The sequence below is a fragment of the Lipomyces oligophaga genome, assembly GCF_038497815.1.
Source record: "Lipomyces oligophaga strain CBS 7107 unplaced genomic scaffold V1516scaffold_3, whole genome shotgun sequence".
NCBI classification, from domain to species: Eukaryota; Fungi; Ascomycota; class Lipomycetes; order Lipomycetales; family Lipomycetaceae; genus Lipomyces; species [Lipomyces] oligophaga.
The window spans coordinates 113,977-127,227 of NW_027117787.1; the positions used below are offsets into that span (position 1 = coordinate 113,977).

General features: G+C 43.9%; 6 protein-coding genes across 6 annotated transcripts; 4 read left to right on the forward strand and 2 right to left on the reverse strand.

The window, feature by feature from the left end:
• Positions 1-10: 10 nt before the first annotated feature.
• V1516DRAFT_711017 (uncharacterized protein) lies at positions 11-2,703 on the forward strand (the record flags this gene model as incomplete). Its single annotated transcript, XM_066924255.1, has 3 exons — positions 11-546; positions 658-1,794; positions 1,852-2,703. Exons 1-3 carry the CDS (start codon positions 490-492, stop codon positions 2,701-2,703), a joined length of 2,046 nt encoding a protein of 681 aa, XP_066777790.1. The 5' UTR covers positions 11-489.
• Positions 2,704-3,960: 1,257 nt separating this feature from the next.
• On the forward strand, positions 3,961-5,249 carry V1516DRAFT_672348 (uncharacterized protein). Its single transcript, XM_066921731.1, has 2 exons — positions 3,961-4,837; positions 4,902-5,249. Exons 1-2 carry the CDS (start codon positions 3,985-3,987, stop codon positions 5,045-5,047), a joined length of 999 nt encoding a protein of 332 aa, XP_066777791.1. The 5' UTR covers positions 3,961-3,984; the 3' UTR covers positions 5,048-5,249.
• Positions 5,250-5,593: 344 nt separating this feature from the next.
• On the forward strand, positions 5,594-6,988 carry V1516DRAFT_684605 (SOR/SNZ family-domain-containing protein; the record flags this gene model as incomplete). Its single annotated transcript, XM_066923568.1, has 9 exons — positions 5,594-5,714; positions 5,782-5,797; positions 5,869-6,015; positions 6,063-6,076; positions 6,127-6,207; positions 6,229-6,381; positions 6,430-6,628; positions 6,662-6,827; positions 6,881-6,988. The coding sequence occupies 9 exons, from the start codon at positions 5,594-5,596 to the stop codon at positions 6,986-6,988; spliced, it is 1,005 nt and encodes a 334-aa protein (XP_066777792.1).
• A 1,464-nt stretch (positions 6,989-8,452) lies between these two features.
• Positions 8,453-10,013, forward strand: V1516DRAFT_672356 (RNA polymerase I associated factor, A49-like protein). Its single transcript, XM_066921732.1, has 2 exons — positions 8,453-8,723; positions 8,791-10,013. Exons 1-2 carry the CDS (start codon positions 8,486-8,488, stop codon positions 9,942-9,944), a joined length of 1,392 nt encoding a protein of 463 aa, XP_066777793.1. The 5' UTR covers positions 8,453-8,485; the 3' UTR covers positions 9,945-10,013.
• V1516DRAFT_672357 (uncharacterized protein) lies at positions 9,905-10,635 on the reverse strand. The gene has a single exon (XM_066921733.1). It carries the CDS (start codon positions 10,597-10,599, stop codon positions 9,997-9,999), a length of 603 nt encoding a protein of 200 aa, XP_066777794.1. The 5' UTR covers positions 10,600-10,635; the 3' UTR covers positions 9,905-9,996.
• V1516DRAFT_635258 (Nup85 nucleoporin-domain-containing protein) lies at positions 10,636-12,925 on the reverse strand. The gene is made up of 2 exons (XM_066920010.1): positions 12,591-12,925; positions 10,636-12,541 (listed from the first exon to the last, which is right to left on the reverse strand). Exons 1-2 carry the CDS (start codon positions 12,852-12,854, stop codon positions 10,751-10,753), a joined length of 2,055 nt encoding a protein of 684 aa, XP_066777795.1. The 5' UTR covers positions 12,855-12,925; the 3' UTR covers positions 10,636-10,750.
• Positions 12,926-13,251: the final 326 nt, after the last annotated feature.

Below are 13,251 nucleotides of genomic sequence, written 5' to 3' on the forward strand. Positions count from 1 at the left end.
ACCGTACGGTTACCATCTCTAGTTAGGGCAAGCCAGCCACCCATTATATTGCCCTGAGAAGCTTCCGCTAGTTCCTTGGGAGTTTCGTAGGAGGCACACCGGGCGCTGGAGCGAGACACCGCAATAGCTGTTACTTCCAGGGCAGATACCTTTTCTCTCTTTGAGCCAAGATAAGATATCGGTGTGTTTAGCTCTTTCATTACACAGGAACTGATGGGAGCCAGTGTGGGTGGGCCAGATTTCCGTGCGCACGAACAAGCCGGGGAGGAGCAGACAGACAGGCGGGGCGGGCAGCAGCCAGCAAGCAGCAAGTCGAGCAAAGCAGCTGTTGGAGCGGTCGAGGTCAGCGAGAGATGTTTTTTACGGGACTTTCCTCCTATAGGTTCCGGGGCAGCTTTCTCTTCTCTTTTTCCAATTGTGTCTTTCCTTTCTAGAGAGAATTCTCGCCAAAGCAGAATTACCGACACAACACTGCAGTAGACACTGATAATGGCTTCCGAGCTCGAGTCCGGCGTCGACAGTCGGCCGCGTAATCAGCTCTCGAAGGTGTGTGGTTTTTTTGTTCGTTCTGCTGTGCGCAGCATTTGCAGAGGATTATTTTTCGATGTCGTTTGAGAGCAATTGTTTCTAACCAGGGCGGTGTATTTTTCATTTTAGATTCTCAATGGACTGGCTGCGTTAGACTCGGCCGGACTGCTCGACTTCACTCTGGTAGCGATACCACGTCCGGGGTCGTCTGTCAAAAGTGAGGACCTCGACTGCTGGTCGACCGGCCAGACAACCTCCGATACGTCTCAGGAACTCAGCAGGCCATTACCCGCGTTTGTATATTCTTCGAAACGGGTGCAATTGCCTGCTGATTCATCTTACTGTTCGGATCGTTTGTACAAGGATCTCGTGGGCCTGGTTTCAGAAGAAGCCCGTCGGCGCCGCCGCTTTTGCCAATCTGAACTCAGTGCTGATGGCCTCCAGATTGATGAGGATGATCAGCATGACGCTCAGAATTTGGAAGACGAAAATCAGAATTCATTAATGTGGCTCGATGGTCTAGTCGATTCTCGTGCTGCGACTACCATCCGATTTTATCCGTTCGAAACCACAGATGACTCAAACACCACCGCTGCTCCAACTACTGCAATTTCTCCGGCTGATGTCCAGAGCCCAATGCAAAATATCGAATCCTTGCATGATGCTCACTCATGTCTCACTGGTCAGACAGATTCCATAGCTAATCAAAGTGACCATCGATCGCAAGCCCAGCTTGACCGGCCGGCTCCGCTACATTTGCAATGTTCAGACGAACTGCCTCTGCCACAGTTCTCCTCAAAAAATAGTAGACTGGTCTACTATCCACTAGCCATTTGCGATTCTGGCGCAGTATCGTCCTTTTTGGAAGCAAAGTTTAGAGAGTTGCAGCAGGTGGTATGCAAGCTTGTTGCAAAAGCCTGGATCAAAGTGATCGAACCTCGAAAACAGGTGACTCATCCATATAACAAAGGAGATAACCGACGACCGGACTGGTGGCCTGCTGGAGTGCGCCATAAGGAGCCCGACCATCTGATGAAGCCGGAGAGATTGTTACTACTGGTCACGATCGCTCATACGAAGCGCAATCAAGTCGATCAGCTTCGGTTAGCCACGAATAAGTGTTCCGCTATGTTTCCTGCCGAGAAGATGGAAATCCTGGAAGACATATATTATGTTTTGGAGATGCAGGAAAAGTATTCAGTCAACTTGGCGGGTGTACCTGGTAAACTAGATCCGAGCCCTATCGAAGAGACAATCATCTGGACTGTAAGTCTCCGGCGACCTTCAAAAGCAATTCGTGCAGCTACTAGCACGGCGCTGCAGGTCTCGTCTCGGTCGCTTGTCTCACTTGCATCTAGACTGTCACTTCGAAGCTCTATGTCCCTGAAACGACCTTTTGAAGCCTATGATGAGGACAACGGTGCTGGTGGTGACGAAGACGAAGACGACAATGACGGTGACGATGAATCGAATCCGGTAAGAAAGAGATCTCGGTTTCATTTTGATAGAGAAGCCACGGTTGATCTTGCGGACCAGAAGCCAAGTTTACTATGTGATCCAAATCAGATTGAACCCGCCATCCAGCAGGTGCAGACTCAGGGTTCCATGCCGGTGTATGGCGCGTTCGCACCTCCAACCAGAGCAACCGTCGGAAGCTGCGACGAGTTGCATTTTGAGCCAATGATCGAGGACACAGTAGTCGTTCCTTCAGACAATTCGTCATTAGCACTAGTATCCCCAGCGTCAGACACATATTACGTGAGATCTCTCCCAGTCACAACACCCGGTATGGGCTTTAGTAGTACCTCCACAACACCGCTCTTGTCGACGCCATCCTCGACGATGTCTGAATTCAGCTTGGAAAGTAATCTTCTTTTGATGCAAGCCGACAACTCGAATATCGTCGCTATGGGTCATAATCTAGTGTATTACACGCCTGCTGAGACGAATGCATCAGTTGATCTTTGTCAAGAGATCCCTAGACAATACGTCCTCTCTTCTGACAAGATAGGTTTATTGACACCGGAGCAAATGGGCCATGTTGACATACCATGCCATCCAATATATTGCTCACAAGAGGACCAGCTGATCAAGCAAAATATCCCTATATATGTGGAGGTTAAAGATAAATGTATAGATGACGAATACAATGATTCACTCAATCTGGCGTTTTGAATTTCAACATCACAAATTGTCAGAATGTTTCACGAATTTTACGATTGGTTTTTGTTTGGATGGTGTGGAATTGGGTGGGTTAAATGATACGACAAATTTGCAGATGACAAAAAATTAATTAGATTTCATGAATTGGTGATCAAACGTATGGGAGTTTTGTTTTATGTTATTTTACGTTTTTATATGTTTATGTCTATGATGTTGCATTTATGCTGATATGCTTTCGATGTGGGGATTTTTATGCTAATTAGATTTATTTTACTTGTCGAACCAGATTAAAAGGAAATAGGAGTATCAGCCGCAGAATTTTGTCTCCATTCTGCTTAACCAGAAATTCAACTATAGTTTTCGCCTACTAAGATTTCTGGTCCAAGTCTTCGATTCTGAGTAACTGGGTATCTTCTTAGAAGACTATTATTATTGAGGTACTGTGTGAAAAGTATGCTTTGTTTCTAGAACTGCTATTCGTTTCATTTTCATAGTTTCCAAATCTGGATAGAAGGTTACGCTGATACACCACTGGACTAAGTCCAAGACAAGTATTATTGAAATAGTAGTTAACCGTGCTGCAAGCATTTAAAAGAGTGTAGCTTAGCTTGGTTCATGGAAGATGGGACGCTTGTGAAATTCAGAAATAGAGCTAATAGCAATGCGCAAATCCAGAATGACAGTGGAATAGACAAGCTGTGACTATTACGATTCCAAGGTACACCTACAGGCAGATAAGTGGATCGTTCAAACTGTCGAACTGAAGTCCCTACTTCTTGATGCTGATTTGCAAAGGACAAGGTCGAAGGGTATATAAAATATTCACTTTGTGTGAGCTTGATTAAGACTAATTAATGAACCAAAATTCCATATATCTTCCATACTGAAATATGTCATTCGTGGTTATGAAATACTCGCCTTTAGTTGAGATATGCAGGCAATCAAGTATTCAAAATGATAGGAAGGTGCGGATAAAGCTAGTGGCAGTCTTTCCACTGCTGAATCCTAAGAGATATGACAAATGCAATCCGGATCCACAATCTAATTCGCACTGGATTTACATACTCATGTGTCATGTAAATTACTAAATTCAAATAAGCCTCATGATAATTCACTCCATTGAAATTAAATCTTGTTCGACAAATTAAAATATATGTAGTCGGTTGAGGCTCTGTTCGACCTACATACTTATAAACTGTATCACGTGAAATAGATAGAATAACTTTCCCAGAAGCCGCAAGATTCCAAGACTGGCTGTGATTCTCAAACATTCGAGATACAAACTAAGTCGAAATGAGTGGACCAAGTTCACGGTTTTTCGGATTTACAGGTCCGGTAGGGGGAAGTAGTATTAAGATGGAAGAAGTAATAACCAAGCTGGGTGGATTCCTGGGCCTAGACGCTGGAGTTGGGGCCGAGGAGAAAGTCGGCCGGAAAGTCCATGACAAGACTGACGGAACTGTTGGGGCTGGAATGACTATTCAGGATTATTTATGGCTACTTGGTACTATTATTTCCCGTTATTCTGAGTTCAGACGTTTGCCTATGACTCTGATGAGTGTGGCCCATGTTCCCATTGTTGCTGCTGTGTTGATACCGCTGGTTCTGGAAATAACAATACCCATCTGGAAAGATACCCTGCTGGGCATGATCCGGCTAGGATCGATGATTGTGTATTTAATGGTGTTGGTCGAATTGCCTCAGCAATGGTGTCGTGAGTTTCGACAGCTGTATACCCTCAAGACTGCGACCACTGAGATAGCCGTCGTATTCGAGACCTGGGAAACTTTTGCTCTGGGTTCATGTTTTGCGGTTCCGCTGATAGGGTCGTGCGCGTTATGTCTAGTCTCTCATTGGTTTTCAATCGAAAAATCTATATGGGCAATTCCAGATTCCGGAATCTTCTTGTACATTCTAGTTTCTTGGATCCAAGCAGCCGAATATGTGAGAACGTCGATTTCCCTACGAGCGAAATCTGTGCGCAACCGTGTAGAGTCAAAAATCATGTCCGAGAACCTCGATGTCGTCGAGCAGTTGCATTCTCGAATAAATGATATACAGCAAGAGCTGATATTGATTCGTAAGCTCGGTCTTGAAAGAGATAAACGGATCCAGGTCAACTCTGCCCGATTATTGGAATTGGAATGTGAGTTTAGTTCACCAAGATGAGATTAACATCAATTGGGGAAAAGAGAACTGACTCCACAAAGGTATTACTAAAAGCAAAATCCGGAGCAAACGTCAAGATGAGAAACAGTCTCGAGGGCACATCAAGACTAGTCATCTGTATGATCTCATTTGGGTAATGGTTCATCGATTCAAACAGAGTTGTAAGCGTGCATTGAGGAAGTACTGATACCCGATCCCGGATTCAGTTGTATTAATATTATGAATATGTTAGGCGTTAAAGTGGACACTATGGTCCCCAGTTTAACTATTTCTTATAATTCATAGCTCTCTTAGATAATCTGGATTAGTTTTACGGAAGTACTAATGGAAGTGGCGCCGCCACGGGGAACCGCTTAACAGCCACGTTTGCGGGGAACAAGGATTTGCAGAAATCTTCGATTATCAAAAACAAAAAATCGAAATAATTCAAAAAAATTGTAAATTGCAAATTGCAAATTCAGACTTGCATTCGATAGTCGCGTAAAAATCTCGTTGTTGAATTGGAGAAGCACTGTGGGCGACAAAAACTCTTCCTAGTGGTTATGTAAAACGCTGTCCTAGCCCGAGGTGAACAGTCTACTACTTTTTTTTGGCCTTGGGTCGGCCAAGTTTTTCCGTTGATTGAGTCATTTGCAGCTTGATTACTGTCTTTTTAACTGAACAAGTTTTTCTTCTTGAATTTTTCAAAGCCAATCTACCTCTCTATTTTTTAATTCCATTAGATCAATTAAAGATGGCTTCTGAACAATCTCGCAATAATGGTGTTGTTACTCCCCGTCCACCCGTGGATTCGACTGTCATCGCTGCAAATTCGTCATTCACGCTCAAGACTGGTCTTGCTCAGATGTTGAAAGGTTAGTTTTATTTTTTATCTTTTTATTTCGATATACTTAAAATGGACATTAACTTACTTGTTCATAGGCGGTGTGATTATGGAGTAAGTCTCTCTCCAGATTCCGTACCAAGCTGTATTTGATCTAGATGGCGTTGACTAATATCCTTTGATAGTGTTGTGAATGCAGAACAGGCATTGATTGCAGAACGGGCTGGTGCTTGTGCTGTGATGGCTCTGGAGCGTGTTCCTGCGGATATTCGTGCCGAGGGCGGTGTTGCTCGAATGAGTGATCCGAAGATGATCAAGGAGATCATCGAAGCGTAAGTTGGTTTAATATTCATCTGGCTAGCAAGTGTTAACTCTACAGGGTCTCTATTCCAGGTTGGTTAATTGAGTTGACAAATTCCAAATTACGATGACTAACCAAGTAGTTATGGCAAAATGCAGAATCGGCCATTTTGTCGAAGCTCAAATTATTGAGGCTCTTGGAGTCGACTATATTGATGAATCAGGTAAGCTTGTTGTCACAACAGCTCTACAGAATTTTGCTAACGTCAGAATAGAGGTCTTGACCCCAGCAGATCAGGTCCACCATATTACCAAACATAACTTCAAAGTTCCGTTTGTCTGTGGTGCTCGTAATCTCGGTGAAGCTCTTCGTCGTATCAGCGAGGGTGCAGCAATGAGTATGTAATATTGGCATCTCGGCATAACAAGATCTTAATATAATCCAGTTCGTACCAAAGGTGAAGCTGGCACGGGTGATGTTACCGAAGCTGTCAAACATATTCGCCAGATCAACCAGGAGATTCGCAGAGCGTCCGTCATGTCGGATGAAGAGTTGTACGTGTTTGCGAAAGAGCTTGGAGTTTCGTACCATTTGCTGAAGGAGACCGCCAAACGTGGCCGCTTAAGCGTGGTCAATTTCGCAGCGTAAGTCTAGCGTACTTTGTATTACTGGAACAGGAATATTAAAATTGGTGTGTTTAGCGGCGGCGTGGCAACTCCTGCTGATGCTGCCCTGTGTATGCAGCTCGGTTGTGATGGTGTGTTCGTTGGTTCTGGTATTTTCCTCGGTTCTAATCCCGAGAAACGTGCTCGCGCTATTGTCCAGGCTGTTACCCATTTCAACGTGAGTGTGCTAGTAATCGCAACGATACAGGAAATGTCTTAACAAGTTTTTAGAATCCCAAAATTTTAGCCGAGGTCAGTACGGATCTTGGTCCTGCTATGGTCGGTCGCACGGTCGAAAGTCTGCAGAAGTCCGAGCGATTGTCTAGTCGCGGATGGTAGACGATGTTGAGTTGGAATTGCCTGTGATAATTATGTCACTAGATTTAAGAACATAGTTGGACATACGGAATTCTGTTTGTTAGTCTCGTCTTGCATGCATGCAATTAATATTATGTTGATGCAACTGAGATCTTGAGGAGAAAATAATTGATAATGGATGATGAATTTAATGATTAAAATGATTCCGAATCTACAAGCACATGTTACAGAAGATAAGATCAGTAGCCATTATTCCCTGGCTCTCACTATAAAATATGATGGCTCTAAAATAGTTGTGAAATTGTTTGAGCCAAATCTGATTCATACTAGAGTTCTTAGCTGACTAAACAGACTCTATGACCTCATGGCAAGCGATCACAACACCCTCATCTATACATACTGTGGCTTACAGCAGTCACATTTGGTTAAGTACACAAACTCTCATAGTAAGCCCTATGTTCAGGGCTTCGATGCCCACCAACACATCGAAGAGCAGGAAGCCCTAAGAACGAGACTCCCAAAGAGGAAGGCGGTCGAGCACGAGAGACTCAAAACGTACCTAAGTAGCTCTCGCTCTGTCCTCTTTCCTTTTCCTTTTTTCTTTCCTTTCTTGCCTTGCCATTCGCATTTTTACTATTTATATTTATATAAAACCGCAAAGTAAGTTTTTGCATCCATTCTTTAATAAGTTTTTTTATCGCCTTTTACTAATTGCTTCTGTACAGGATGCGCGCCAAATGGGTATGTCCTGGAGTCACATTGCAATCCGATCGATCAATCGATCGAATAGCTGTTCAATTTAATTTTGAGTCGATAGCTAATGTTAGTTATAGAGAAAGAAAAGAGTTAGGAGACTGAAACGCAAGCGCCGGAAAGTCCGCGCCAGATCGTGAGTATTTCTGCGAATTTTTGGAGTATCGTTGAATTTTGTGATCTGACTATTCGGGTTTAGTAAATAAACGTCTCGCTCTCTTTACCAATTTGCCCTAGAAGGGTTGGCACTTTAAGTTTCTTCGTATGGAATCTATCGTCATTGTTATAAAGATGATAGAATTCCATTTCAAGTGTGGCCAGGTTATTTTATTCTCGAGCAATATGGTGTGACCAGCAAAGTGTACTGTATACTTTCTGTCAAGAGATACGAGGGTTTATATATATTGCGGAGTCTTGTTTTACTATTCAGTCGATATATCGATTTTTTATATTATCGAAGTTTCAGTCTTTAAGATGTATTATTGAGATTTGAGATTGAATATGACTAGATGTTCCCTGTAAAAACGTTTTGTTTTTCAGTCTTGATTTGCTAGTTAATGAAAAAGTTTGAAAACCAAGATTTTAATTCGTATTGTGGTATTTTTGAGGGATGTAGTTGATCAAAGAATTAATAATGGATGAAGGAATGACAATTCTTTGAATTAAGTGCTTAATGGGACTTCGAGCCGCGCCGCAGATAAAAGAAATTTATTTCTGCTTGCTTTGCTTTAAATTGCTAGGTCAGAATCCGCAGATCCGCGTAAAATGGAGATTGAGACAGATACTGTGCGTGCGCTGGAGACTAAGACGAGTAATTCTCGGAAGGAGCATAAGAGGGAAAAGAAAGATAAGAAAGAGAAAAAGGAAAAGGAAAAGGAAAAGCGACAAGGAGCAAAATCGAGTTTGACAGTAATTGAGAAAGTCAGTCAAATCAAGACGAAGGCAAAATTTGACGAAGATGGCGTAAGCATTAGACAAATGGAAGAAAGTACTCCATTTATAGGTGAGTTTTTAACCTCGAGGTTATGATTCTGGTTGTTTCTGGAAGACAAAATGTTGATGATTTGTAGCAATGTTTCCTGGTGTTAGTGTCCCTCCTGAGACAGTATTCACGGTATACCAGCGCGGTGATTCAGAGCGATATATTGTACATGGTGAGACGGAGAGAATGGAATTTGATGGCAGTAACGATCCTGAGGAAGATCTGTATTATGTAGGTGTCTACGATGAGGCGACAAAGACGGTTGAAGTGATGCATGCCCCTCTCTTAACGACGAAGCGAACCGTGAAGGCACTGAAGACCGTGTCGATTGCCGACCAAAAGCAAATAAATGTGCAGAATCGGTTAAAGCGTAATGCTCTAGGTGAAGCATTTGGAACTAGAAAGGCAAAAAAAGCAATCGACGAGCTGGCACGGAATGCGATTGATGCAGACAAACTTGTTTCATACACTGATTCAATTGTTGAGAATATTAAGACACAAACCGCTAGTCTACCCTCTGCAGAAGCTATTGCAGCTGATCAAGCAAACGATCGGCCAATTCCGGCTTGTAAAGAAGACGCTGATGTCCTAGAAGATATTTTTCCTATTAGTGGGTTGCTTTCAACGGCAGAACTTGCTGCAATCCGAGTCAACGCGATCATGCGCGAGACAGACAGTACTAAACGGACAAAGATGCTTCCGTATTCGACTTCTGCATATATCAACAGTCGAATTTCTCGCGTCGTTCATGAGCCTGATATGACAAAATTAAAATTACTTTACTACGCATCATTGCTGATGGGCATGTATGCGAAACGCCGATCGTCGACAAAGCGTATGCTGGCACAGAGATTAAATCATCCAGCTGATATCCTAGTCGACGGATTATTATCTCGGTTTGCAGATAGCAAGGCTGGCCCGGTCGGGAAGGAACTGGAAGCAGGTTTCACTATCACGCCTTGGCTGGAAGATAAACTGCTGTGTTATTTGTTTGTTACTTGCTTACTGATTGACGACTACTCAGTTGAGATCTCGCCTATCGCATCGGACCTGAGTATTAGGCCAGTGAAGGCAACTGAACTATTTAAAGCCTTAGGTTGCAAAATTAAGCCCTGCTCTGCAACACAACGATCTGCTCTTGGCTTGTCGGCCGCGGAAGCAGCAAATTACAAGTTAGCCGTTGTCTCACTACCGTTTAAATTACCAGAAGTTGCTCGAAGGAAACGAGGTGCTCGCCGATAACGGGACAGCTTCGTTATTAGAGGAAAATATATTATCTTGTACAGTCATAAAATTACAATTGATCAGCCAATATCTTTTCGACGTCTTTTAAAGACTGTTTAATTTCTGCTTCACTGCCGTCCGCCGTGCCTCCGCATTCTAATCCTAGTTCATAAGCGTCTTTGGCCTCTCTATACCTGCCCAAATTTTCCAAGCATTTCCCTTTTCTGAAATGTGCTTTCTGAAACGGCCGTTTCAAATACACAGCAGTATCCGCATCTAACAATGCTTCTTCCCAATGTAAGAGCGACATTTCCGCCTGCGCTCGGTTCGAGTACAAAATCGCCAGCTCGTCGCGCTGATATGCAGAGGCTTCCCAGGGGACTCTTTTCGTAGCCATCTCTATCGCAAGCGAGTACATTCTGATCGCGTCTGCAAACTGTCTCTTTTTGTAGCTCGTATTTCCAGTCTCTTTAAGTTTCTTCACCTGCTCCGTTAACCGCCCGTTGATTTGGTTTGGCGGTAATGGAACGTCGACATTGATGTTTAGTAAGTCCCGAAAGGTGGCCACTAAGCTTGCGATCTCTGTAACTCGCTCAGGAGTAGCGGCTGACTGGTCGATAGTCACTTGCTTTGTTACTTCGTCCAATAGAATAGGGATCGGTGTGAATTCCATTGCCGCAGTAGTCGACGAACTTTTGGTTGAAGTTCATTCCAGATGTTGAACACGTATTGAACGTCCAAAGGAAATGTATCACGTGAGGATGCGAATTTTATTTTCAGCCATTTTCAGTTTTACTCTACCCATACATACATATTTATTATTATTATTCTCCTTCAAGATATCCTCGAGATACTTCCATGATTAGAGCATTTCGCACCGTTTGCCATGCTGCACGAGCTTTCCGAACAAAATAGATTGCGGTTTCGTCCTCTCCCTCTTTAGAAACTCCTGCGAGCACTTTTTGCAGAAAGGTCATACCAGCCTCGAATTTGGGCTTATCTTGCTCTATTTTATACATCGCAGTCATGACTGCTACTGCGTCTGCTGGTACCAGTGCTCGCTGGCGAAAAGGCGTCCGGACAAGCAATGGTGTCAATTGCACGATCAGCGAGGGCAAATATGTAGGCGGTAGATATGAGAATTGGATCAACGCACTAAGCATCCGAGCAGGCTCCTGCACATCGATGACAGAGTCCGAGAGAGTGAGCTTTCGAAATTGGTAGTATATCGCATATGGAGCGATTAAATCACGGATCCCATCTGGTGCGTGGCTTGGCGCTAGCATAAATTCTTTTAATACTGGATCGGGCTCGTCCACAGGCTGCGCAGGCCGGATTAGTGCCTGCTCGAAAAGATTCCAGACAATACTTGCAAGCTCATTCACGCTGCCATTATCACTTAGCCACATCAGCGCGGTCCCCACCTGTCCTTTGGAGAGTAACTGCTTACTCCATGAAATTATGATTGTGCTGCGCTCACTGTCGTACCCAAGCTCTTCACAGACCGCTAGGAGCTGTGTCACCGTTTGCTCGTCGCTCGGATAAATGCGAGTAACAAGCTGTCGGATCAATGCAAATCCTTCGCTCACCTCGGTGTCTCGTAGATATTCAAATCCTAGACTCCACAAACCAGGTCGAGAACAACAAGCTTGACCATGCCTTAGGGCAAGATAGTCACGTATGGAAGGACGACTAAGACTCTCGGCGTCGACAAAATCATCCAGCATTCCTATTCGTTCGCAGAAATCAGCCATATGGGCAGCCACACAGACGTCCATTTCTTCCGCACTCGCAAATACTTGTGCAAGATCGCTGCTAAACACAGCCGCGCATCCTTCTTCTGAAGCCAATGTGAAATCGATAGTGAAAGTCTCAGTTGCGACTTTGAAATACTCTTCTAACCGTGACGGTGTTGGATCATGTAGCAAAAACAATGCCGCCGTACATTCTTGCCAAGTATCAACTTGAGCTAAAATCGTATCCATATCACCTCGGACTAATTTCATCAGTGTGATGATTCCTGTTGCTATACGTGAATCTTGTTGCGAGAGCTCCTGCGAAGCAACAATTCGCGATGTATCACCTTCGATTGTGATAGCTTGTGCACGCCATTGTCTATGATGCTCGATAAAAGCCCTTGCACCTTTTGGAGCCGTTTCTAAAATTGTGATGCTTGCTTGCAGGAGACTGGAGATACTCGCCTCTATATTTTGGAACCCGCCATGTCGTAAGCAATTTGCGCATTGTATAAATAATCCCCGTGAAGCACTGGTATGAATCAAGGACCAGAATCCTTTTAAATGACTCGGATTGGGAGTCGTCATGATGTCCCGAGCCTCTTCATTAGTCGGCCGAGGATCGGATTGGTTCAGCCAGTCCATAACAGCTTCTGCGCGAGACATGGACTCATGATCGAAATAAACGGCAAAAAGACAATGGCAGATAGTATAGCAGTCTGACAAATCGACTTCATCAATGCGACGCCGCCATGAGTCGAGGATACTCAAAAAACGCGTAGTATATTGTACAATAGATTCTGCCGATCCTGACAAACTCGAAGCACGGAAGGCTGCTTCTCGAGTGTTTTGATAGTTTTCGTAAACTTCTCGTAAGAACTAAATCTGTCAATAATCACATTTAAATTGATAGCTAAGTAAGACTTACTGCACAGTACTCAAGTGATGTTGGACAATCGGGAATCGAAGATGGATATATGGTTAATTCTTCTGGTAGCACATCAGGTCGAGTGCCTGGCTTAAAACCGTGAGTATAATCGATCCAGGCGGCACCTTCAAGCATCAATGGAGCCATGGCGAACTTCAGCGTTCGTTGTCGACGACGAAATTCGTCAAGTTTACCGTTTTCGATCGGGGCACCTTCAAGAGGTATCTCTATGGACTCGACGTAGTTCGAATCATGGTATTCCATCGAGCTTTGATCTTCTCCCTGCTCTTTATCCTCATGAACATTATTGACTTCTTCTTCTTCTTCTTCTTCTTCGTCGTCGTCATCGGAATCAGGTGTAGACTTAGATACCGATGAATCGGTTCCAAAACCTTGAAAGGGAGCAACGGTGACTTTTGCAGGGAAGTCATTTCCCCCAAACACCGTTGACGACGAATTCTTGTCTAGGCCAAATTGAAAAGCAGGAGTAGAATTTGCTGATGGTTGAAATGGATTCGCAGGGGCGGGGTTAGAAAACAATGACTGTGATCCAGTCGAGCCGAATGATGGGAACTGTACATCTGCATTTCCAATCGTAGTCGCTGAGCTGAAACTTCCGAATTGAGCGCCTGATTTTCTTGAGTCCGACGGATCAGATTCT